Source organism: Hemiscyllium ocellatum, chromosome 6 (genome assembly GCF_020745735.1).
Source record: "Hemiscyllium ocellatum isolate sHemOce1 chromosome 6, sHemOce1.pat.X.cur, whole genome shotgun sequence".
Lineage (NCBI taxonomy): Eukaryota > Metazoa > Chordata > Chondrichthyes > Orectolobiformes > Hemiscylliidae > Hemiscyllium > Hemiscyllium ocellatum.
The window spans coordinates 16,409,353-16,435,998 of NC_083406.1; the positions used below are offsets into that span (position 1 = coordinate 16,409,353).

The 26,646-nt window shown below is 43.2% G+C and overlaps 1 protein-coding gene across 2 annotated transcripts in view; it reads right to left on the minus strand.

The window, feature by feature from the left end:
* Nucleotides 1-26,646, minus strand: part of gramd1c (GRAM domain containing 1c) — a 54,669-nt gene that overhangs the window by 17,789 nt on the left and 10,234 nt on the right. For both annotated transcript variants that reach the window (XM_060826488.1, XM_060826489.1), the window contains exons 4-7: nt 15,890-16,064; nt 14,486-14,626; nt 10,575-10,693; nt 8,691-8,833 (exon numbers count right to left, since the gene is read on the minus strand). In XM_060826488.1, the coding sequence (XP_060682471.1) occupies nt 8,691-8,833; nt 10,575-10,693; nt 14,486-14,626; nt 15,890-16,064 (578 nt within the window). The remainder of the gene's footprint in view (nt 1-8,690; nt 8,834-10,574; nt 10,694-14,485; nt 14,627-15,889; nt 16,065-26,646) is intronic.

Consider the following 26,646-nt stretch of genomic DNA (forward strand, 5'->3'; position numbering starts at 1 on the left):
TGGACTTGTTGGGCCAAAGGGCCTGTTTCCACACTGTAAGTAATCTAATCTAATCTAGTTCCAGAGATGTAGAGGAAAGGATAGCAACGATGATTCTGGATATAAGCAAGAGTAACAGGGTAATTGTTATGGGGGACTTCAACTGTCCAAACGTTGACTGGAAATACTATAATTTGAGTAATTTAGATGGATCAGTTTTGTCCAGTGTGTGCAGGAGGATTTCCTGATACTGTATGTAGACAGGCCAACACGGAGCGAGGCCACATTGGATTTGGTACTGGATAATGAACCTGGCCAGGTGTTAGATTTGGAGGTAGGTGAACACTTTGCTATAGTGACCACAATTTGGTTACATTTACTTTAGAGATCAAAAGGGATAGGTATATACCGCAGGGCAAGAGTTATAGCTGAGGGAGAAAGGCAATTATGATGCGAATAGGCAAGATTTAGGATGCATAGGATGGGGAAGGAAACTGCAGGGGGGATGGACACAATTGAAATGTGGAGCTTATTCAAGAAACAGATACTGAAAAGTATGAACCTGTCAGGCAGGGAGGAAGTGGTCAAGCGAGACAGCCGTGGCTTACTAAAAAAGTTGAATCGCTTGTCGAGAGGAAGAAGAAGGTACATGTTAGGATGAGATGTGAAGGCTCAGTAAGGGCGCTTGAGAAGTTAGCCAGGAAAGACCTAAAGAGAGAGCTAAGAACAGCCAGGAGGGGACATGAGAAGTTGTTAGCAGATAGGATCAAAGGAAAACCCTAAGGCTTTCTGTAGGTATATGAGGAATAAAAGAATGACTAGAGTAATGTTAGGGCCCGTCAAGGACAGCAGTGGGAAGTTGTGCGTGGAGTCCGAGGAGAAAGGGGAAGCGCTAAATGAATTTTTTCATCAGTATTCACACTGGAAAAAGACAATGTTGTTGAGGAGAATACTGAGGTATAGTCTACTAGACTCGACAGGATTGAGGTTCACAAGGGGGAGGTGTTAACAATTCTGGAAAGTGTGAAAATAGGTAAGTCCCCTAGGCTGGATGGGATTTATCGCAGGATTCTCTGGGAAGTCAGGGAGAAGATTGCAGAGCCATCGTCATTGTCTACGGGAATAGTACTAGAAGTCTGGAGGATAGCAAATGTTGTCTCCTTGTTCAAGAAGGGGAACAGAGACAACCCTGGTAATTATAGCCCTTCATCAGGAAGGCTTTTGCCCGAAACATCAATTCTCCTGCTCCTTGGATATGCCTGGCCTGCTGTGCATTTCCAGCGCCACACTCTCATCTCTAATCTCCAGCATCTGCAGTCCTCACTTTCTCCTGGCAATTATAGACTAGTGAGCCTTACTTCGGTTTTGGGTAAAGTGTAAGGAAAAATGATAAGAGATAGGTTTTATAATCATCTAGAAAGGAATAACTTGATTACGGATAGTCAACACAGTTTTGTCAAGGGTGGTTAGTTCTCACAAACCTTATTGAGTTTTTTTGAGAAGGTGACCAAACAGGAGGATGAGGATAAAGCAGTTGATATGATGTATATGGATTTCAGTAAGGCATTTGATAAGGTTCCCCACGTTAGGCTATTGTACAAAATATGGAGGCATGGGATTGAAGGTGATTTAGTGGTTTGGTTCAGAAATTGGCGAGCTGAAAGAAGACAGAGGGTAATGGTTGATGGGAGATGTTCATTCTGGAGCTCAGTTACTAGTGGGATCCCGCAAGGATCTGTTCTGAGGCGGTTTGTCAGTTTTATAAATGACCAGGATGAGGGCATAAAGGATGGGTTAGTAAATTTGCAGATGACACTAAGGTTGGTGGAATTTGGATAGTGCCAAAGGATGATACAGGTTACAGAGGGACATAGATAATCTGCTGGGCTGAGAGGTAGCAAATGGAGTTTAATGTGGAGAAGTGTGAGGTGATTCACTTTAGAAGGAGCAACAGGAATAAGGAGTACTGGACTAATGGCAAGATTCTTGGTCGTGTAGATAACCAGAGAGATCTCGGTATCCATGTACATAGATCTCTGAAAGTTGCCACCCAGGTTGATAGGGTTGTTAATAAAACATTCATTGTGTTAGCTTTCATTGATAAAGGAATTCAGTTTCGAGCCATGAGGTTATGCTGCAGCTGTACAAAACTCTGGTGCAGCTGCACTTGGAGTATTGCGTACAGTTCTGGTCACCACATTATAGGAAGGATGTGGAAGCTTTGAAAAGGGTTCAGAGGAGATTTACTAGGATTCTCCTTCATACCAGGCAAAGGTGTTATGAAGAGAAAGTGAGGACTGCAGATCTGGAGATTAGAGCTGAAAATGTGTTGCTGGAAAAGCGCAGCAGGTCAGGCAGCATCCAAGGAGCAGGAGAATCGACGTTTCGGGCTCATGCCCGAAACGTAATTCTCCTGCTCCTTGGATGCTGCCTGACCTGCTGCGCTTTTCCAGCAACACATTTTCAGCAAAGGTCTTATGAGGAAAGGCTGAGGGACTTGAAGCTGTTTTCATTAGAGAGAAGAAGGTTGAGAGGTGATTTAATTGAGACATGTAAGATAATCAGAGGGTTATATAGAGTGGACAGAGAGAATCTTTTTCCTCAGATGGTGATGGCAAACATGAGGGAACACAACTTTAAATTGAGGGGTGATAGATATAGGACAGATGTCAGAGGCAGTTTCTTTACTCAGAGAGTCGTAGGGGTGTGGAACTCCCTGCCTGCAATTGTAGCAGACTCGCCAACTTTAAGGGCATTTAAATGGTCATTGCATAAACACATGAATGAAAATGGAATAGTGTAGGTTAGATAGGCTTCAGATTGGTTTCACAGGTCAGCGCAACATCGAGGGCCGAAGGGCCTGTACTGCGCTCTAATGTTCTACCGAGTCACTCCTTCGGTATCTTCTGCACCAATAGGGAGAGAGATGTGTTACCCACTTTCATACCCTGTAATACCTGCCTCTCTTACTCCAGGAGAGAAATAGGACAGAAAGAGTCAAGTCGGGTGTTACATGCAGCTCCTCACACAATACTGACTCTGACCACCCCAGTGACTGTGCCCAAGCCTCTGATGTCGAAGGCTATTCTCGACTTGCCATGCTGGGGCCTCCTGTGTAAAGGCTCTCCCCTTTCACTTAATTAAAGGCCAGCAACGACAGGCTTCCAGGTTCAGTGTCTGCACTAAATGGCACATCAATAGAGCAGTAATATCACCATGGTGTATCTGACTGAGGAGGAATAGGGCAAAAAGGCAAGTCAGGGCAATGCTGAGCACATAGGCTCAGAGTGGATGGGCACTATAACAGCAAGAGATCAGCCTGGTGATGCAGCTTGGTCCAATCCAAGTCCCTATATAGGCCTGGTTTCCTTGCTGGTAAAATCAATCACTGCAGATGCTGGATCAGTGGTGCTGGAACAGCACGGCAGTTCAGGCAGCATCCAAGGTGCAGCGAAATCGACGCGTCGAGCAAAAGCCCTTCATCAGGAATAAAGGCAGTGAGCCTGAAGCGTGGAGAGATAAGCTAGAGGAGGGTGGGGGTGGGGAGAAAGTAGCATAGAGTACAATGGGTGAGTGGGGGAGGGGATGAAGGTGATAGGTCAGGGAGGAGAGGGTGGAGTGGATAGGTGGAAAAGGAGATAGGCAGGTAGGACAAGTCCAGAGAAGTCATGGGGACAGTGCTGAGCTGGAAGTTTGAAACTAGGGTGAGGTGGGGGAAGGGGAAATGAGGAAACTGTTGAAGTCCACATTGATGTCCTGGGGTTGAAGTGTTCCGAGACAGAAGATGAGCGTTCTTCCTCCAGGCGTCTGGTGGTGAGGGAGCGGCAGTGAAGGAGGCCCAGGACCTCCATGTCCTCGGCAGAGTGGGAGGGGGAGTTGAAATGTTGGGCCATGGGGCGGTGTGGTTGATTGGTGTGGGTGTCCTGGAGATGTTCCCTAAAGCGCTCTGCTAGGAGGTGCCCAGTCTCCCCAATGCAGAGAAGACCGCATCGGGAGCAACGGATACAATAAATGATATTAGTGGATGTGCAGGTAAAACTTTGATGGATGTGGAAGGCTCCTTTAGGGCCTTGGATGGAGGTGAGGGAGGAGGTGTGGGCACAGGTTTTACAGTTCCTGCGGTGGCAGGGGAAAGTGCCAGGATGGGAGGGTGAGTTGTAGGGGGGCGTGTACCTGACCAGGTAGTCACGGAGGGAACGGTCTTTGCGGAAGGCGGAAAGGGGTGGGGAGGGAAATATATCCCTGGTGGTGGGGTCTTTTTGGAGGTGGGGAAATGTCAGTGGATGATTTGATTTATGTGAAGGTTGGTAGAGTGGAAGGTGAGCACCAGGGGCATTCTGTCCTTGTTATGGTTGGAGGGGTGGGGTCTGAGGGCAGAGGTGCGGGATGTGGACTTCTGTCCTTGTTACGGTTGGAATTTCCCTTCCCACGTGGTTAAAGATCCCTCCAACGCATCTCGTCCACATTCCGCACCTCCGCCCTCAGACCCCACCCCTCCAACCGTAACAAGGGATAGAACCCCTCTGGTGCTCACCTTCCACCCTACAAACCTTCGCATAAACCAAATCATCCACCGACATTTCCCCACCTCCAAAAAGACCCCACCACCAAGGATATATTTCCCTCCCCACCCCTTTCTGCCTTCCGTCTTCCCTCCGTGACTACCTGGTCAGGTCCACGCCCCCCTACAACTCACCCTCCCATCCTGGCACTTTCCCCTGCCACCGCAGGAACTGTAAAACCTGTGCCCACACCTCCTCCCTCACCTCTATCCAAGGCCCTAAAGGAACCTTTCACATCCATCAAAGTTTTACCTGCACATCCACTAATATCATTTATTGTATCCGTTGCTCCCGATGCGGTCTCCTCTACATTGGGGAGACTGGGCACCTCCTAGCAGAGCGCTTTAGGGAACATCTCCAGGACACCCGCACCAATCAACCACACCGCCCCATGGCCCAACATTTCAACTCCCCCTCCCACTCTGCCGAGGACATGGGAGGTCCTGGGCCTCTTTCACCGCCGCTCCCTCACCACCAGACGCCTGGAGGAAAACGCCTCATCTTCTGCCTCGGAACATTTCAACCCTAGGGCATCAATGTGGATTTCAACAGTTTCCTCATTTCCCCTTCCCCCACCTCACCCTAGTTCCAAACTTCCAGCTCAGCACTGTCCCCATGACTTGTCCGGACTTGTCCTACCTGCCTACCTCCTTTTCCACCTATCCATTCCACCCTCTCCTCTCTGACCTATCACCTTCATCCCCACCCCCACTCACCCATTGTACTCTATGCTACTTTCTCCCCACCCCCACCCTCCTCTAGCTTATCTCTCCACGTTTCAGGCTCACTGCCTTTATTCCTGATGAAGGGCTTTTGCTCGAAACGTCGATTCCGCTGCTCCTTGGATGCTGCCTGAACTGCTGGTTTCCTTGCTGCAGCATTACAATGCTAGTTCCCACTGGAGTGCTGAACTGCAGAAGTGTAGTGTAAATGGATTGAAGATGTGTCAGGAGGGTACTTATAGGTTGGCATATGCCAAATGCAGATGGCGAGTGTCCATGGAGCATGCCCTGAGATGTTGCTGCCTGGAGGAGGGTCTTGGGAGCATGCAGCAGCTGGAAGCATCAGGTATCTGCTCTGGCTACTACACTGAGAATTCTAGACTTGTTTAGTGCATTCAGTAAGATAAGATGCTGAATATTAATAAAGCAAAATGCGGAACTAATATGGCATTTTGTCATTTATGTACTTGATTTAATGCGAACATAGGAGGTATGGTTAGTAAGTTTGCAGAGGACACTAAAATTGGAGGTGTAGTGGACAGTGAAGAAGGTTACCTCAGAGTACGACAGGACCTTGACCAGATGGGCTGAGAAGTGGCAGATGGAGTTTAATTTAGATAAATACGAGGTGCTGCATTTTGGAAAGGCAACAGAGCAGGACTTATACACTTAATGGTAAGGTCCTGGGGAGTGTTGCTGAACAAACAGACCTTGGAGTGTAAGTTCAAAGTTCCTTGAAAGTTAATTCCCAGGTTGACAGGGTAGTGAAGAACACGTTTGGTAAGCTTGCCTTTATTAGTCAATGCATTGAGTACAGGAGTTGAGAGGTCAATTTGCGGCTGTATAGGACATTAGTTAGGCCGCCTTTGGAGTATTGCATGCAATTCTGGTCTCCATCCTACAGGATGTTGTGAAACTTGAGGGTTCAGAAAAGATGTACAAGCACATTGCCAGGATTGGAGGATTTGAATTGTAGGGAGAGGCTGAATAGGTTAGGGTTATTTTGCCTGGAGCATCGGAGGCCGAGGGGTGACCTTATAGAAGTTTATAAATCATGAGGGGCATGGATAGGATAAATAGACAAGGGTTTTGCCCAGGGTCAAATCTAGAGGGCGTAGATTTAAGGTGAGAGGGGAAAGGATATAAAAGGGACCTAAGGGGCAATGTTTTCACGCAGAGGGTGGTGCGTGTATGGAATGAGCTGCCAGAGGATGTAGTAGTGGCTGGTACAATTACAACATTTAAAAGGAATCTGGATGGAATTGAAAGGGTTTAGAGGGATATGGGCCAAATATTGGCAAATGGGACTAGATTGATTTAGGATATCTTGTCAGCATGGACAAGTTGGATCGAAGGATGTGTTTCCATGCTGTATGAGTCGAGTGTGTGTGTGACTCTATTTAACAAGATATAATTCCCCTTAATTGGTAACTCACTGCTGCCTAATGAGAAACTCATCTCGTCAATTAACAAATGCTGAAAAGTTGCAGTGATATGCTCCCAATAATGAAACAAAGAGTCATAGAGATATACAGCACGGAAACAGACCCTTCGATCCAACCTGTCCATGCCAACCAGATATCCCAACCCAATCTAGTCCCACCTGCCAGCACCTGGCCCTTTTCCCTCCAAACCCTTCCTATTCATATACCCATCCAAATGCCTCTTAAATGTTGCAATTGTACCAGCCTCCACCACATCCTCTGGCAGCTCATTCCATACACGTACCACCCTCTGTGTGAAAAGGTTGCCCCTTAGCTCTCTTTTATATCTTTCCTCTCTCACCCTAAACCTATGCCCTCTAGCTCTGGACTCACCAACCCTAGGGAAAAGACTTTGCATATTTACCCGATCCATGTCCCTCATAATTTTATAAACCTCTGTAAGGTCACCCCTCAGCCTCTGACGCTCCAGGGAAAACAGCCCCAGCCTGTTCGGCTATATCTCAAATCCTCCAAACCTAGCAACATCCTTGCAAATCTTTTCTTAACCCTTTCAAGTTTCACAAACAGCAAATAGATTTCTTGAATTCCACTAAAAATCTCGCCACAGACCATTTTACTCAAAGCCCAATACGTTTCCACCCAATAACTTTAAAAAGTACTTTGATCAGTTTACACTCAAACTTGGAAAGAGTGTCCAACTGATATTCTGAAGCTGAAGCCACTTTTACACAAAAGCTGTTGGTGGAGGGGTATTTTCCTGGATCAGTCATGGCTGGCTGATTCTCACTTTTCTGGAGACAATATTATCGATTTCAGATTTGCTTTTCAGAACCCTTCACTTGTGCTGAATTGGTTTTCCAGTGGGTTTCAGAGAAGAGGAGCAGGTAAAAGCTTATTGCTCCAAGAAACTTCTCTCTCTTACTACATCCACAAAATGGCTGATGTTAAGCACTCTCCAAAAGCATTGTCAAATTCATGGCTCCATGAAGCAGCCTGCGCTCTTTGCAAATTAAACATTTTCCCCCATTACAGCCAGCCAATCTTCTTTTCTGTACAAGTCCAAGATATAGAACTATCTTTGACCAATGGCATTCTGAATCAATGTTTCAGGTAACAGGAACTTGGTCTTGTTTGTAACCAGAGAACATTACCAATAGACAGAAGGAGGAAAAGAAGCTCATTCTTCAGAGGTAATCACTGATTTCAGAGAAGTCCTAAGTTTTGAAGTTGCTATTGTATCTTTTTTTTAGTTGGAAGCAGCAGCATAATTGCTTCAGGTCCTCCAGACATAGGATTGGAAACTGCCTCTTTACCCCACCGAATAAAGCCGTGTAATTAGTAATAAGGAAAGACAGGAAGGAGGTGAGGCCTACCACAGCTTTTACCACAGTTAAACACCTTGTAGAGGGAGGAAGAGTGCCCTTGAGTGCCCAGTATGCCTTGAAAGAGAATTAAAACATGAAGTGTCCTTTTCTGACTTTATAACATCAAACTTTCCTCATTCCTGAAGAAGGGCTTATGCCCGAAACGTCGAATCTCCTGTTCCTTGGATGCTGCGCTTTTCCAGCAACACATTTTCAAGTCCTGGACAAGGACTTACTCTATTGAACAAGACGGTAGAGTGGACCTAGTTATCACCTTCACTCGCTCCTCAAAACTCAGTGAAAAACTTATTCCAATCCAAGGCCCTTTGTAGAAGAACAATATAGACTTCAGGCTTCTGCTATGTTTTAATTCAGTTGATTTAATCAATGGCTTCAGCTGATCCATCAATGGATATCCCATCCTGACCCAATATGGACAATTCAAATAAGAATTTAAATTCACAGAAGTCACAATGTCCTGGGGAAAGGGATGTATTTTGCAATTAGATTAATGATACAAATAGGGATTGTAATAAATTGTTGCAGTTCTAAAACACAATATGTACTTTGGTTTAGATGATATCCTCAAAGACTTTACAAAAACAAACCTTACATTACCTTAGCCGGCATTTGCGCTTTGAGGTCTGAATGATGCAGTATCGGTTGTGTGTATAAAAATAGTCATGGTAAGGCACATCATGTGTGGTCACTTCTGCATCAATCAGGTAGTACTTCACTTCCTGGCTGCCTTTACACAACGTCTATAACAAGATAGAAAAGGCTCAGTTAGTTTTGTTAAAGTATCAGGTGGACCAAGTATCATCTAACTTCAGGTCAGAGATAACACTGAACTGTAATTTCTTCGAGGAAAAACAGGTTTGACAAATTTCTAAGAGGACATTGACAATTTAAGCTGGACGGAACTAGTTTTTCCTTTTCACACCCATCATTTATACTCATTCTACATCTCTAATCACTTCCTTACCACCATTAGCACTCCCCTTATCTTTTGCTCTGAGCATGCTCACAACCTTTTCCACTTGCTTCTCCGCCCGCAACTCTGTTAACAATACAAAAGCCACCTTCTTCCAGCTCCTTTTATTTCTGAAGCACTGGACTTGAAATTTTAACTCTGTTTCTCTTCCCACAGATATTGCCGGACCCACTGAGTTTCTCCAGCACTTTGTATTTATTTCAGATCCAGTGTCCGCAGTGGACACTTAAATGGATTGCTTTTGGAAGAACAGCAATTCCTTGCATTAATATTGTGTGTCTTTCATGACCACAGAGCTTCACATCGAAAATGGAGATTGCAATAATAACACTGTTACGATTCTCGAGATATTTGGAAGGCCATCCGCTTTTGACAAACGCAGTGACAGGATAATGAGCAGATTATCTGCTTTTAAGATATTGGTCAGGGGATGCATATTGGTGAGGACACTAGGAAATGAGCTTGTTCATTTTCAAATGGTGTCTTTTACTAACAGAGAGGGGAGGCACAGCTTTGGTGGATTGCATTATCTGAGAGGGTGGGAGCATCTCTGAAAGTGCTACACTCCCTCAGGGCTGCATTGACAGTGTCAAACTGCATTAGAGAGGTTCGGGTCTCTGGAGTGGAATTCAAACCTACAGCCTTCTGTCGTGAAGAGAAGAATGCTACTCACTGAGGAACAGTTGACATTTTAAATCACTATCCTGCTGATCTATAGCCCATTCCTGATGAAGGGCTTATGCCCGAAACGTTGAATTTCCTATTCCTTGGATGCTGCCTAACCGGCTGTGCTTTAACCAGCAACACATTTTCAACTATAGCCCAAGTTAGTCCACATTGACAGTAATTGAAGGGTTTGTTTTACATTCTGAACAGATTTACTTTCTCAGTTCCTCAGACAGCATGTTAGGCTTCAGATCTTCCTCATTATTTGGTGCTTAGTTACTGAAATATGAAGTTTAAGAGGAAATAAACATTTTTAAGAGTATTTCTGTAACTTGATTCAATTCCTTTTCCACTTCCCTGAACACGGAATGCTGTCTCCATAAAAAAGAGAAAAATTGCACGCAAACAGTAGATTCATTTAAAAACAAATTTAAAAAAACAACAGAATCCCTCCAGTATGGAAAGAGGCCATTCAGCCCATCAAGTCTTTACCAACCCTCCAAAAGGGCATCCCTCCCAGATCCAGCCCCCACCACATCCCTGTAACCCTGCATGTACCATGGTCAATCCACTTAACCTGCACATCTTTGGACATTGGGAGGAAACTAAAGCACACAACAGAAACTCATGCAGACATGGGGAGAATGTGCAAGTCACCCAAGGCTGGAATTGAACCCAGGTCCTTGGCACTGTGGTGCATCAGTGCTCACCACTGAGCCACCATTCTGTCCAACTGAATGTTATGAGAGACAAGTAAAAGCACATTTTACATCGGTTACATTCAATATGAATCCGCATATATTTTCCAGATTATTTGCATCAAGTATAGATTCTGCAAATACCTGTTTTTCAGTTGCTGTTGAAAACTTGCCAATCAGAGGATTTGTAATGGTTATTATGTACTTCATTGTTCTTGCCTGGTTACCATTCTCTTCTTTCTCCCATGGAGTACTAATGAGGTCTGGAGAAAAATGATTGATTGTTTTTGCTCATGTTAAAAATCAAAAAGCTGCCATTTTAGTTTAAAATGTCTACATGCATTATTTCAACATGCGGAAAAATCACAAAGATAAGTTTGAATGCTGAACAGAAAGAGCGAGTTTTCTTTTTTTAAAATGCTGGAATGGAACATAAATGGGAGGGAGAGGAATTAAATATGTATATATCACTGGTAGGCGTCAGGTAAAATGGTGTGTTATGCAGCCATACAGCACAGAGGTAGATCTTTTGGTCCAACCAGTCCGTGTCGACCATGTACCCAAACTAAACTAGTCCCACCTGCCTGCACTTGGTCCATACCCCTTCAAACATCTCATATTCATGCACTTACCCAAATGTCTTTTAAGGATGTTGTAACTGTACCCACATCTACCACTTCCTCTGGAAGTTCATTCCACATACTAACCACCATGTCAAAAAAAATGCCCCTCATTTATTTTAAATTTATCTTTCGCCTCTCACCTTAAAAATGTTACCATTCTCTTCTTTTACCCATGGAGTACTAACAAGGTCTGGAGAAAATGATGATTTTTAACATGAGTGAAATTCCCCAGCATAGGGAAAACACCTGCCACTCACCTATCTATGCCCCTCATGATTTTATTAACCTCTGTAAAGTCACCTCTCAAACTCCTACATTCTAGTGGAAGAAGTCTCAATCTATCCTTGTAACTCAAACTCTCCATTCCCAGCAACATCCTGGTAAATCTTTTCTGAACGCTCTCTCGCTTAATAATGACTTGGTGGAGCTGGTGTTGGGCTGGGATGGACAAAGTTAAAAAAATCACACAACACCAGCTATAGTCCAACAGGTTTGTTTGGAAGCACTAGCTTTCGGAGGGACGCTCCGTCAGGTGGTTGACCTGATAACACACCGAAAGCTAGTGCTTCCAAAATAAACCTGTTGGTCTATAACCTGGTGTTGTTTGATTTTTAGCTTCATAATTTCCTTCCTCTAACAGGGTGACCAGAACGAAACACAATACTCTCAGAAGAGGCCTCACCAACATTCTGTACAACATGTTCTAGAAGACTGCGTTCAATCCTTGGCATCATACTTTTGGAAAGATGTCAAGACAATACAGAGGGGATTTAGTAGAGTGGTATTGAGGGACTAGTGGTGAGATTGCAGGTCCTGAGGTTGCCTTCCCCGGAGAGATAAAGGAGGTTAATCAGAAACTTAAACAGAGGTGTTCAAAATTAGTAAGGAGTTTGACAGAGAAAGAGAAATGGATTCCACTGACCGGGGTGGGAGGGTCAGTTAACAAAAGGACACAACTTGTAGTTAATTGTCAAACGAATGAGGGGAGAGGGGATTTTGTCTTTTAAAAATCCAGCCAGTTCTTAAACTCTGTAAGAAACAGAGTGGTGATAGGAGATTCAATTACAATTGCCAAGTTAAAAATATAGAATGGAATTATGAAATTATAAAAATTGTAAATGCAATCATAATTTCCAAAATAAAATTGGATATTTACATGATGGGAAAGATTCTCTGGGGCTATGAGGAAAGAGCAGGAGTATGAGACTAACTGGAAATATCTATCAAAGAGATAGCACAGGCATGATGGGCTGACTCACTACCTTCTGTGCAAGGTTCTGAAAAATTAATGTAGGTGTGTTTGGAACTTATCCCTCGAGCAAGCCAGAATAAATTCTTCATGATTTGCCATGGTAACACTTCTCTATTACAGAAATGATTATCACTGTTAGTATTCTATTAAGGTACTCAGCATCTTTTGACACATTTTTGGAGGTTTCCCAAAGCATTTTACCATTAAATGCATTAACAAAGCTTTCTTAAAGCTGCAGTGTACCTATCCATAGAAAGCAAAAGACAGGTTTACATTTACATAGCACTTTTCAATGATTAACAAATTTACAGACAATGAAATGTGGTCATTGTAGTAAGGTAGGAGACACAACAATAATACAATAACCACCATTTTTAAAAAATATGGCAACCCAATTTCCTTAATTATCTGTATTTTAGATACATGGAAAAGGGACGCCGTAACATATTGTAATTTCTTCCTCAATCTGGGTTACAAACCGATTTTTGATTCCTGAACGTGAGAGACCAGTTCAAGAATCCTCACTGCGAGCAATATGAGATGACCTCTGAAACCGTGGCCCCTTATAGCAGTAAGTGCACTATATTCTGAAACTTAAATACTCAGCAGCTTAGCCCATCATTACAGGCAGTCCCCAGTCTGCAAACAGGTTCTGTTCTGGAGTTTGTTCACAAGTTGATTTGCACGCAAGTTGGAATACAACGCAGGACAATATAACGCAGCTGTTCATAAGCACAGGAAATGTTCATAAGTCAGGTCTGTAAAATTACAGTCCTGATGAAGGGCTTGTGCCCGAAACGTCGAATTTCCTGTTCCTTGGATGCTGCCTGACCTGCTGCGCTTTAACCAGCAATACATTTTCAGCTCTGTAAAATTACAACCGTGTATGAGACAGCGTTCGTAAGTAGGATTGTTCAGAAGTCGGATGCTTGTAAATCAGGCATACCTGTTAAAGGATAAATGGGTGAGGCAAGTGTGGGGATAGGGCGAGGGTGGGGTGGATAGGGAGAAGGATGCCAGGGTGAGGGAGTTGGGTGTCAGGTAAGTAGTTGAAGATTTAGGGTAACTTAAGGGGTCAGATTCGGTCATGGATCGAAGTGAGGGTTGTTGGATCCAGCTGACCCATGTTGGGTCAAGGGGATTGGGGAGGCAGTGATAGATGCAGAGTTCTACCAAAGAGGGAATCAAGTGTAGAGGACATGTTGGGGCTGGAGGGGAGGGGTTTTGGAAAAACACGGAGTTAGGGGAGGGAGTTGTCGGCTGATTGGTGAGAAGAAGGTAACGTTTAGAGGAGCAAACACCTGCTCTAACCTTTCCTTGGCAGGTATTAAGCTCAAGAGAATTGGAATAATTACCAATTGGAAGCTTTAATTTCCCAAGCAATTACCTTAATGCAGCTGAGTTGGTCCAAATGTTCTGGTCGCCTGACTATAGAAATTATCAAACTAGACAGTGTGCAGAAAAGATTTACTAGGATTCTACTTGGATTGGAAGGCTTGTGTCACAAGGAGAGGCTGGGATTCTTTTCTCTGGGGTGTAGGAAAGTGCGTGGTGAGCTGACAGATGTCTATAAAAATCATGACATAGGTAAATGTAGAATAGTGGACAGCTTTTCCCCATAGTAGGAGAGTTTAAAACTAGAGGGCATAGGTTTAAGGTGAGAGGGAAGAGATACAAAAAGGGTACAGAGGGACAATTCTTTCACACTGAGGAGGATGAGTGTCTGGGACAGGCTACGAGAAGTAGTGGTGGAAGGGAGTTCAATTTCACCATTTAAGACACATTTAGATAGGTACATGGATAGGATAGATATGAAGGGACATGGACCAACTGCAGACAAATGGGACTAATTTAATTGTGAAAACTGGGCAACAGAGACGAAGGGCCTGTTTCCATGATGTAGGCCTCTAACTCGATATGTTCCCAATGTGCAACTGCAGACTAGACTGTGGTAAAGACTATCTGGCCATTGAAATTGCTAAGCCATCATCTTGGCTTCGGGTGAGAAAGTGATTGATACTGTGTATGATGCAGATGGCTTTGTGGATCCATTTAAAGCAACACTAATTCAGTATAAATGTAGATAACGCAGCCACGGACTGTTACAACAGAATGGACCTAAGAAGAGGTCTGCTGCAATCTATTTTTGCTTAATGAAAGTAATTTTCATAGTTAGTTACCTGTAATTTTTCTTGTACTAATAAATTTCTGTATAAACTGAGAGTCAGTGAAGAGGAGCTCAAACATCTTGTCTGCACTCATGTTGAATACTCTGTTAATGTAAAGTTTACCCTGGAGGTCACTGCAAGTCTTCTCTTCAGCTGCAGACAATCAAATTAAATTCACGTAAAAATAACTGAACAAAAGATTTTAAAATCTACCATATAAACAGCATATCATACTATTCAGTTATATTAGAAGACTTATATTTGGCATGCACATCTTTAATAAGCAATATAACCCTGTAATAGAGCCACCTAATAGCAAACTCAATTGCAAACTCATCATTTGGAAGTGTGGCTGTTGGACTGGGATGAGGTGAACAAAAGTTAAAAAAAATCACACAACACTAGGTTGTAGATTGTAGTCCAACAGGTTTATTTGGAGGCACTAGCTTTCAAAGTGCTGCTCCTTCGTCAGATGCTTGTGACAATGCCAGATGAAGAAACAATGCTTTGAAAGCTAGTGCTTCCAAACAAAATTGTTGAACCATAACCTACTGTTGTGTGATTTTTAACTTTGCAAACTCAATAGTTTTGCTTATCATGGATCAGTCCAAGATCCTCAGTAGGTGGCGCTGTTGCCTATTTTCCCAGGTATATGGTCCTGACCCCGCACCCACACCCCACACATCCCAACTGCACCTTAAAAGAAAGTAGTACCGTGGAAAAAAACATTGACTTCCTTTACTCTGGAGGTGGAATTCTAGAAAATGTGCACTTGTCTTAACCAACCTCAGGTACCCTGAATAAATGCCCAATTTAAAGGAGGACTGATTCACACTTTTCCTGTTAACTATCGGAAACAGTCTTGAATACTTTAAAAGGCTTAAAATGGAGGGAAAGGTTCTTTCCTGCTCCATCTTTCTACTGGTCCTGATTGATTTTCTCTTCTCAAATATCCTACAACACATGCAACACGTGCATGGTAGGTGACTGTGTGCTACTGAAATTGACTGGATTTCCTGTGTCGTTGAACCTGGCACTGCCAAAGTCCATGTTGTTGTTGTGTTGCCATAGTCTTACCAGACCATAGGGGCTGCTCTCTCATTACAGAGAGTAAGTGACCGGTGGTGATTTAACATGAGGGCCACCAGACCTCAGGCGAAGGAAGAGGTTGAGAAGGAGAGTCCTTTATGGTAACGTCAAACTGGTGGTGGGTATTGAACCCACAAGGTTGGCACCACACTGCTCTGTAAACCAATGATCCAGCAGACACAAGAGACAAATTATACAAGATACAAGATACAGGAAAATGAAGCCAGAGATTTGAATACTTGAAGTCCATTATAAAATTTAAGAACCAACAAGCCCTTTTCTTATCCCTCTGGGTTTTAAAATCAATCCCCAACATATTGTTCGTACCTGCATTTGCAAATTCAGATGCATCTGTTCTCTCAGCAGGAAGATCTTCATTGCCATTATAGTCTAAAGAGGATGAAGGTGACTTGCTGCCAACTCTGTTATTATTTTCCCTTTCAGGTGTAGCAAGGGGTTGGCCATGTTCTTGTTTCTCAGCCCGGCCTTGTTCTCTGGGGGACTGAACATAGATTTAATGCTTTTTTTTAATGCTCTCGTTGCCCCCTTCCCCCAATGAAATCTTGAATGACTGAATTTGACAACAAAGGCTTCATGCCCAATCTGAAGACTGGTAACATTTCCTGGCAAGATGTAACATCAACGGGGAGCCAATTGGTGATGTCCCTGGAATTGACAAGAACAATTCTAGCAAATAAAATTTTCCAAACTGGGGTAAAGGTGTTTGAAACTAGAGGAGGATTCTCAAGGTGATTCATGGACTTTCTATTGTGCTAAAGAAAGGAATGACATGCTGCTGATGAAAGGATAGAAAATCAAAATGGCATCAGGCCATGGAGAGTATTTACAAAGAAATCTTGCTTCTTTCTGAAAAAAACTGAATGTAAATGCAGGAGACATTTCCACGCAGGGGTGAGCTGGTCTTTTCTTTGTATGATTACATGCTTCTTATGGGTAATGCCAAATGTAATGAGCAGGTGGACAGTGGAAGATGTAGGTCATAGCTTCATGCGAAGGTTTTGCTGACACAGTCTTTTGCTCACAGCAGGCAGCTGTATGTTGGGTAGACCCTCTCATGGTACACACTCAACAGTGGGAAACACCTGCTCTCTTCTTTGGCTGCTGTTGGTTTGTCTGCACATGGCGCTGGGTCGGGGGGCACTACTTACCCCTTCTCATCTTCCTTACCCTCAAGAACAATAATAAACTGTTCGATTAAGTTACTCAAACATCCGGCATGGAAGCACTCAGCTATGAAGAAATATCAGCAATATTGTGTGGGTTTTCCATTTGAGATCTTCACATCATTAATAAGGGCCTGAAGGGAAGTGAAAGTTGCTCTTGTGTTGGGTAAAAGCTTTCCTTTTAGCCCCCTCTATATGAGAAAGTGCATCGTCCATGAGCAATGAGCTTTCCTCTTCCTCATCCTGCCAAGCTCTCTGGCCTTGTTCTGTACATTGCATGAAAAGCAATTCGAACTGATTCTTGGGGGAATTCATTGTATCCTATGGTACAGCTCTCCAATCTTGGAATCTACAGCCTGCATAAAGGTTTCACCCCCACAGCATTGCCTTTCAGATACACGGCCCTGTGAATATCCTACACCAGTGGAATTACACCAGCCCCCGTCTCCCCGACACCACACAGAGCTCTGCTTGGGGGAATTAAGTGCTGCTCTTCTCCTTAGAGTTAAATGAATCATGGTTTTTGGTTGGGGTTAATTCACTTTTATTCTGCAGTATAGGCTTCCCGTCAGTGACAAACCCTGAATGGAGTGCTCATATTATTCTGTTTCAGTTTCCATTGCTACAGTTGTGTTTGCACATGATCTTGCACAGCACTTGTCAGCCCATTCCCATGTGGAATCTTCATCCTCTGGGAGGCCTTATTTGGCAAGCTGAGTTAGGAGAAAGATGGCTGTTATGACTTTTTCCCCACTCGATTGCATCATCCTCTACACTAACTTTCCACATCAATTCCCCACCATCACTCTCAATGAGGTTCTTTCCTCTGGCAGCCCCTCTGCCATTCACTTCCACAAGATTGCTGGGCCTTTCACTATCTCCCTCAATGTTTCTCCTCTTCCCCCAAAAACAACTCCCAAACTGATCACCATGCCCAGTCCAAGCCTTATGATGATAGGAGAAAGTGAGGTCTGCAGATGCTGGAGATCAGAGCTAAAAATGTGTTGCTGGAAAAGCACAGCAGGTCAGGCAGCATCCAAGAAACAGTAAGGGCTTATGCCCGAAACGTCGAATTTCCTGTTCCTAGGATGCTGCCTGACCTGCTGTGCTTTTCCAGCAACACATTTTCACCACTATGATGATACTATAGCTTTAAGAGGCATATTTTGTCCTTTTTCATTAAAATGAAGAGTGTTATGGCATGGGGTAAACTCTCCTGCTTAATTCAAAACCAGCCATGCAGAAAAGATTTATCTTGTGCAGTATTCTGCAAAGATTTGATAGGCCAAGAGTTATTATAACTTGTTGTCCTTCTTTTTGAATAAACTTCACTCATGGAGACGAATTCTTTGTAGAGATCAGGTACTAACTCCATACCCAGCCCCTGCCCAGGCTGTATACTGTCCTGCAGCTCCTCAACTCTTCTTGGGGTCTCCTTTATTACCTTCACTAATGCCAGTGGCTTAGCTCCTTTTACCACATCATTTTGCCTTTCTTTAACGACCAGCTCTGTGACTGTACATGTCTCACCTTCTGAGAGTGAAAACACCCGCGGTCTTTCACCTCCTGTTCATCCTCTTGGGCTTCTTTAACCGGTGGTAAATTCTTACCAGTGCTCTCCACTCTTGGTTTTATAGTGTAGGATCTCCCCTTCTCCCAACTTCTATCCCTCACAGAATGAAACTTTGGCCAGTGCTTGTCTTATGCACTAACATGTCCTCACCTGCTAATTCTGCTGCCCTTCTCACTTCCTGAACTCTGTTCCACTACGTGAATTCTGAACATCTCTGGAAGTGAGTTTTTAAACTCCCCCAGCAGAATAATCTCTTTTAGAGCCTCAAAATTCTTACCTATTTTCAAATTACGTACCCATCAATCAAAATGACTATGTTTGATTCTTTCAAACTCAACATAAGTCTGACCTGGTTCCTTCTTTGTGTACTTGAACCACTGTCTATATGTTTCTGGTACCAATTCATAAGCATTTAAAATAGCTAGTTTAACCTCTTCATAATCTCTTGACACCTCATCTGACAGCGCGGCAAATACCTCACTAGCTCTGCCTACCATTTTAGTCCGAACTAGTATTATCCATAAATCCTCAGACCACACAATCTGCCTAGCCAATTTTTCAAATTAAATAAAGAAGGCTTCAACATCTTTCTCATCAAAGCATGGCAGAGTTTTGACATATTTGTATATATCACTACCTTCTCTTTTAATCTCCATCCTGTCAACTTCAGTATGCTGACTAAGTCACAACTTCATGTTCAAATTCTCTCTTTGTGTCTCTCCCCTTCTTCTCCCTCTCTTTGCTCAGCTAAGAACCTTCTCTCTCTCTCTTTCTTCTCTTTCCCTTTATCTTCTAACTCAATTTTCCTCAACTGTAATTTTAATTTTTCTACCTCCACTGCACTTGTCTGTTTCCCTGACACACCCAAGTGTTTGAGTAATTCCTTTACAATTTCAGCTTTACTTTTGTCCTTGGTTAAACCCAAATCTAACTTATTTGCTAATTCTAAAATTATGGCCTTTTTCTTTCCTTCTAAATTTTCTTGGCAAATTTAAGAATCATCTTCAAATCCCGGAAACTCTTCAGCAATTGTAAGAGCCATTTCTCTCACTTTTACTTTAATCACCCACAAGTTACTGAAATTAAACAAATTGCCTCGCCTACTGTTTATTTAAGGATCTAGGACAGTAACCTGCAAGTGTTTAAATCTGCTGGTATTTTTCTTGTCCCCAACCTATTCAAATCTGTCGAGACCAGTCAGATCACAGACCCAAAGCCCCAAACTATTAGGACACGGGGTAAACCCTCCTGCTTAATTTAAAACCAGCCAACTTTATTTCTTAACAACTTTATTTGTTAAAGTATAACAGAGAATAATTAACCAACAACTAGTTACAATTCCTTCCTCTAACCTATCTTTTACCTTCCCTTCTCTAATACTAGTCCAATAAAACTCCCCATTATGATTTACAAAACAAAACTCGTTAGCTCAAAATCAGGCAGCTTCTCTGAATTCCAGTCTTTTTTCTTCTTCTTAAGGATTTCTGCTTCACAGGTTACTGATCGATAAAGGTACCTTTTAAGAGAGCTATTTTTCAAGCAGTCTATTTACACACTGGGCCTGGCAGTTCTCCTCTCAAGTGTTCAATTTTCCCCCTTCTTATACCCCCAAAGCATCGGATTGTGTCATTGACTTTTAAGATTGTCAATATACTAAATTCAAACTGGATTGGTGTTTGGCATTTTCTGGTGTATAATTTAAACTGATTGGCCTAATTCGAATCTGTTTTGTCATTTCTAGGCAACCAGCTAATCGAGTTGTTCGGCCAAATGTTACATTATCTTTCTTTTCAGAACATTTGGTTCTGACAGGTAGTTCTGTTGCTTTTAACTCTCTTAAAAAGGTACAGTAACCCGACATCTTCATAACAAGAGAGACTGAGACAGAGGTATTGAGCAGTCTATTCTAAACCAATAAAGTAAGAAGCGTGTGAGGCTTTGGGTTTTGTTTGAAACAGAACAATAGAAGCAGCATGAAAGGGTGGGGTCAAGCTGCCACAGAACCTGGATTTTAGCTTTCTGCAGTTGCTGGATGTGGATGTGGAAGCTCTTATTCCTCTCGCTGTTACAGCTAAAAGCTGGGTTTCACTTCCTGCTGCTAAAATTGCATTTGGGGCAATCTATTTTACTGAATTGGCCTTTGCCAAGGGTGTGTTTATGGGATCTTATTTTATTGGAACAGTTGCAGTCTAGTCATTAAATAATCTATTATTCTGTTAAGTTCTTTTTTTGTTTGTGTTTTCGCTATAAGTGTAAGAATAAAGTGAGTTTTACTTTATCCTGGTAGTTTGACCAATCAAATTGCACCTGGAACGCAATGCCCAACACTTGTCTTTAAAATTAAGAAAATGTTGGGGCTTAGGTTATCATCTTAACATGCTTGGATAGGGTTTCGTCTGGTCCATAACACCAGCCCTTATTCAATTCACCTGCTCTTTCTTCCTTCTCAGCTCAACTAATTACCGCACTCTGTTCAACCCCTGAAATACTCACATCCACCCTGCAGTCTACCCTCTCTCCCCTATCTCTGTGCTGCCCTCCACCCACCCCTTTCCTAGTTTCCTCCTTCCATTTCCCAGGGTCCTTGCAGTGCCCCTGAACACCACAACCTGCATGTTCTATTCCCTACTACTTTTTCTATCTGATCCAATTTTAATCGCACCCTTTTGGAGCAGAGCCCCAGCTCCCCACCCTGGCCTGGTTTGCTGTCATCAGCCAGTACAGCTACCTCACTCAGAGAGGCTTGTTCGTCTCCTTGCACTGGAGGCTATGGTGCTGAAACATCTTGGTTGTGAAGTCGTTAAGAATAAACTTACTGAAGATAGTTTGTACTTACTAGAATCTGGAGGAAGTAGTCTGCTCTGGCAGGCACATGCCTCTATACTGAGATATTTTCTTACAGAATCAATCTGCTCTGAGATACTACAACATTTTCTGGAGCAGGTGGGATATGGACTGAGGCCGACTGACCCAGTGTTAGGGACGATACCACTGGCCCTCAAAAGCCCTCCGACTGCACCTGGAATTCCTGGGTAGCCTCCCAACCAATTACTTTTGAGAGTGTGGTGCTGGAAAAGCACAGCAGGTCACGCAGCATCCGAGGAGCAAGAAAATCGACGTTTCGGGCAGGAGCCCTTCATCAGGAAATTGGGCGTTTGCCCAAAATATCGAGTTTCCAGCACCACGCTCTCTCCATTCTGACCTCCGGCACCTGCAGTCCTCACTTTCTCCTAACCAATTACTAACCAGACCCGTGTCTGGCTTTGGAAATCAGATGAGATTGGATGTGATCTGGAGCGTGCCACACATTTCCTGTTCTTGCCAAACAGGGATGTGCCCAGAGCTCCCAGTGCAATGGGATTCCACTCCAAATGCCAATCCATTTCTAGCCTAAACAAAATACAGGCAACTAGCAACTGATATAACAGAAGCACAAGAAAAACTCTGGACCTCCTAATGCTGACAGTGATCGATAATCCATCTCCAGCCAAGCCCCAGGACCTGCACAGGAAATGAATTTCTTCAGGAAGAAGTTCAACTCATGCTATCCATTTTGTGCTGAGAAGCAGATTGTGATTGTACTTGTGTGGTGTGTGGTGTATGTGTGGAGCAGAGTCAAAAAGTGTGGTGCTGGAAAAGCACAGCCATTCAGGCAGCATCCAAGGAGCAGGAGAATTAACGTTTTGAGAATAAGCCATTCCTGATGAAGGGCTTATCCTCAAAATGTCGACTCTCCTGCTCCTCAGATGCTGCTTGACCAGCTGCGCTTTTCCAGCACCACACATTTTGACTCTGATCTCCCGCGCCTGCAGTCCTCTCTTTCTCCCCCATGTGTGGAGCAAGAAAAGGGCAGAGAGAGAACTGGGGTGAGGTGGGATAAGAAAACCTGGGTCATCTCAATGAGCAAATCCTGGATGATTCTGCATTCAAAGAAAAAGGTACAGAAATGTTGAGCTTCTATCGTTCCTGGCTATTTGTCACAAATCTTGAGCAGCCCCCAATCAGTCCTGGAAAACAAACAGCCACAAAATAATTGTGCAAAGGTTATGTTTGTGAGGAAGCAGGAAGAACAGGAGGGTTGCTTCTGTTTCAACACAACTATGACGTATCACTGCTGGTCCGTTTTCACTCCCCCAGTGAACTGTGGGCCATTCAGACAGGGAGCTGCCAAATCTACCACGTAGCAATCAATTCCACTGACTCTCAGCCTGTTTTGGTACAAGCCAAACATTTCCAGATGGAATAATGGCAACAGCAACTTACAGAATCATAACGTAAACCTATCACTTCAAAATCCCACAGCATTTTACATAAAGCAAAAATAAAATTAACACCAAGGGGTTATTAAGGCAAATGACACTGGGTTTTAAGGAGCATCTTACAATCATAGAACCGCTACAGTGCGGAAAGAGGCCATTCGATCCATCGAGTTTGCACCAACTTTCTGACAAATATCCTGCCCAAACTCAGACCCCTACCCTACCCCCATAACCTCGCATTTCTCATGGCTAACTCACATAACCTGCACATCCCTAGCTACAGCAGACAACTTAGCACAGCCAATCCACCTAACCTCCAAAGGCTCAGAAAAGGAGAGAAGGGTGGGGAGATGGAGAGGTGTGGAGAATGAATTCTAAAGCTGAGGGCTGTGCAATTGATGGCATGGTTGAAATTGATGGAGCGATTAAACCTGGCATTCTCTAGAAGCCAATCGCTGAGGACCATGCCTCAGCAGTTTGTGGGGCTGGAGGAGATGGCAGAGATAGCCAGAACCAAGGTCACGGAGGGAGCTTGAAAACAATTGTGAATATTTTAATAATCAAGTCCTTGTATAAACAATGTAGGTCAGTATGCTCAAGGGCATTGGATGGACAGCGTTTAATACAGGCAGAATTTCAAAGGACACAATGTCAGAGACTAACCACTTACAACAGTTAAGTCTCAAAACAAAGCCATAGATGAGGATTTCAGCAGCAGAGGAGAGTCAAGCAAATGGTAGAGGTCGGTGACATTAGTGACTGTACAAACATGGAGCAGATGGAGGTTAAACATCTGAATGAAGAAAAAATTTACTCCTTACAGCAAATTTGTAAGCAAAGTTAGAACCATTGGAATAAAATGGACAGTACAAAAGGATTAAGTGGGTGATAGAAAACAGAATGGTGGCGAATGGATGTTTCTTGGACTGGAGCAAATTGGAATTCTCTGGGGATGTGTGTGTTAGGATTCCTATTGTTCCTGATATATATATTATGTTGTGGCTGTACAGGACATTGCTGAGGCCACTTTTGGAATAGTGCATTCAATTCTGGTCTCCCTGCTACACGAAAGATGTTGATAAACTTGACAGGGTTGAAAAAAAAAGATTTACAAGGATGTTGCCAGGGTTGGAGGGTTTGAGTTAAAGGGAGAGGCTGAATAGACTGGGGCCATTTTCCTGGGGCGTCGGAGGCTGAGGGGTGACCTTAGAGAGGTTTATGAAATCAAGAGGGACATGGGCAGGGTGAATAGACAAGGTCTTTTTCCCAGAGTAGGAGAGTCCAGAACTAGACGGCATTGGTTTATGGTGAGAGGGGAAAGATTTAAAAGGGACCTAAGGGGCAATGATTTCAAACAGAGGGTGGTGTGACTATGGAATGGGCTGCAATAACAAGCGGGGGAGGCTGGTATGATTACAACATTTAAAAGGCATTTGGATGGGTATATGAATAGGAAGGGTTTGGAGGGATATGGGCCGGGTGCTGACAAGTGGGACTAGATTGGGTTGGGATATCAGGTCGGCATGAACAGGTTGGACCGAAGGATCTGTTTCTGTGCTGTCCATCTCTATGACTATGACTCTAAACAAGTCTAGGTCATTTAGGATATCCAGTCGGCATGGACAAGTTGGTTTGAAGGGTCTGTTTCCGTGTTGTACAACTGTGACTGTATTAGTGACCTATAGCCTGGTGTAGGGGACACATTTTCAAAATCTGCACAGCATATAAAACTTGCAAGTATTGTGAATTGAAGTACATGCTATAGAAATAAAAAAAAAATTAGAAATATTGCTGGAATGCACAGATGAAATTTAATGCATAAAAGTATGAAGTGAGTCAAGTGACTGGAAAGAACCTAGTTGATCAGTATTACACAAAGGATACAGGAGCAGATGGATATTGAAGACAGCAAGATAGGTCAACAGCATGATTAAATCATAGAGCATCCTAAACTATCTTTTATTTTAAAAAAAGGGAGTGTCCATAAGTAAGTCGTGTTAAGACCTTATACAGAACACCTGATTCAGCCTGATCTAGAACTTTCCATCCAGGTCTGTGCACCACAATTTAGGAAAAATGTTAAGATATTGGGGAGAGTGTAGGAAAGACTCTTAAGAATGTTTACAAGAATGAGGAACTTCAGTTGGGTGGACGTATTGGAGAAGTTGGAACTGTTTCTTTTGAAAGCAGGAAATTTGTTGAGAGGTATTCAAAATCATGCATTTGTGAGAGAGGTGTGGGTACATATGGAGGCGTTTCTGGGCAGTATATTCAGGGGGAAAAGATGTTCTTCCTGCGGAAGGATCAAGAATCACAGAGCACAGATTTCAGGTTACTGGAAAAGGTGACATGGGCAAACTAATTTCTCATAGAATCAGTGGTTAGTATCTGGATTATTCTGGTGGTGGAAGCAGGTTCAGTCGAGGCATCCAACAGGCAGTTGTATTAATATTTGAAAAAGCAAGAATCAATGAGGTCACAAGGTGAAGGGAGTTAGCATGAGGTGGACGAATCCTTCAGAGACCTAACATAGACATGACAAAGAAAATAGCTTTCTGTAATCTCAAACATTTTTTTATGATCTCTCTCAAACATTTTTTTATGATGTCAACTGATTAGGCATTTGGAAAGACCATTGAATAAAGCCAATAACAATTTGCTACTCAATAAACCTGCCTCTAATAGAATTGCACCGCACACTGATAGCAAAAAATCACACTGTAGTGATTCTACAATTAATGAATAGCAGAACAAGCTAGAAGGGTCAAATGGTCTATTCCTGCTCCTATTTCCAATGTTTTTGTTACTTGCTCAGCACTTCCCCATGAGGAACAATTTAAAAGTAGCCAGAAGAATTATCACTGGGTGAAATCAAATGAACGCGAGTGACTTGGGGTGGAGAATTGATGGGAAGAAGAATTAATAAATGTAACCAGCATTATCAGTTGAAGATTGCAGGCACTCAGCATCGGCCTTACACATCACCAGACACAGAACATAACCAATGAAAGAAGAAATGGGAGAAATGGAAAAAAAGGCTTCACAATCTGTACTTTTGCCTTCGCTGTTGGGTTTGTCAGTGGTCAAAGCTTTTCAACCTCCCTGACCTGGACTTAAAGTGGGCAGCAGAGCACAAGTTTTAGACTGAGTTATTAATGATAAAGAAATAAGCCCAAGAACATGCATCGAATCCTCAACTAGGACAGAGGAGTAGGCCTTTCATAGAATCCCTACAGTGTGGAAACAGGTCATTTGGTCCAACAAGTCCACACCAACCCTCCGAAGAGTATCCTACTCAGATCTATTCCCCAATCCTCTTACTCTACATTTACCCTTGACTAATGCACCCAACCTACACATCGCTGAATACTCTGGACAATTTCCCATGGCCAATTCACTTGACCTGCACATCTTTGGACTGTGGGAGGAAACCAGAGCATCTGCAGGAAACCCACACAGACACCGGGAGAATGTGCAAACTCCACGCAGAGAGTTGCCCGAGGCTAGAATTGAACCCGGGTCCCTGGCGCTGTGAGGTAGCAGTGCTAACCACTGAGCCACCGTGCCACCCGAGTTTGTTCAAAATACCATTCAAATGAGATCATGGCTGATCTGTGGCCTAATTTTCTATACCTGCCTTTGACCCAGATTCTTTAATACATTTGGTGAACAAAAAAATCTCAGAATTAAAAATCAATAACTCATCTAGCATTGCAAGTAGATCCAACAAAAAAGACGCACAATGACCTGGTGAGACCCTATATTCTATGATGTCAATCTGGATTCTTTTAATTGCGCGAGTTGTTTCAACATTACATAGTTAATGTATGAAGATGGATTAGGAGGGCTGAACTGATTCCGCTCTCATCCCTCTCCTCCCTGACTGTATATAGTTCAGTGTGAGAACCAAGTCAGCCAGGTTCCTTTCCTCACAATAAAACCCACTAGTTTAATGCAAACAAAAATTTACTCAAGCAAAGATACACAATCTTTGTTGTGCAAGTCCATGATATATGTATGTGTCTAGTCAATATTCGAAATGAATATTTCGGATAATTCATCTTCATT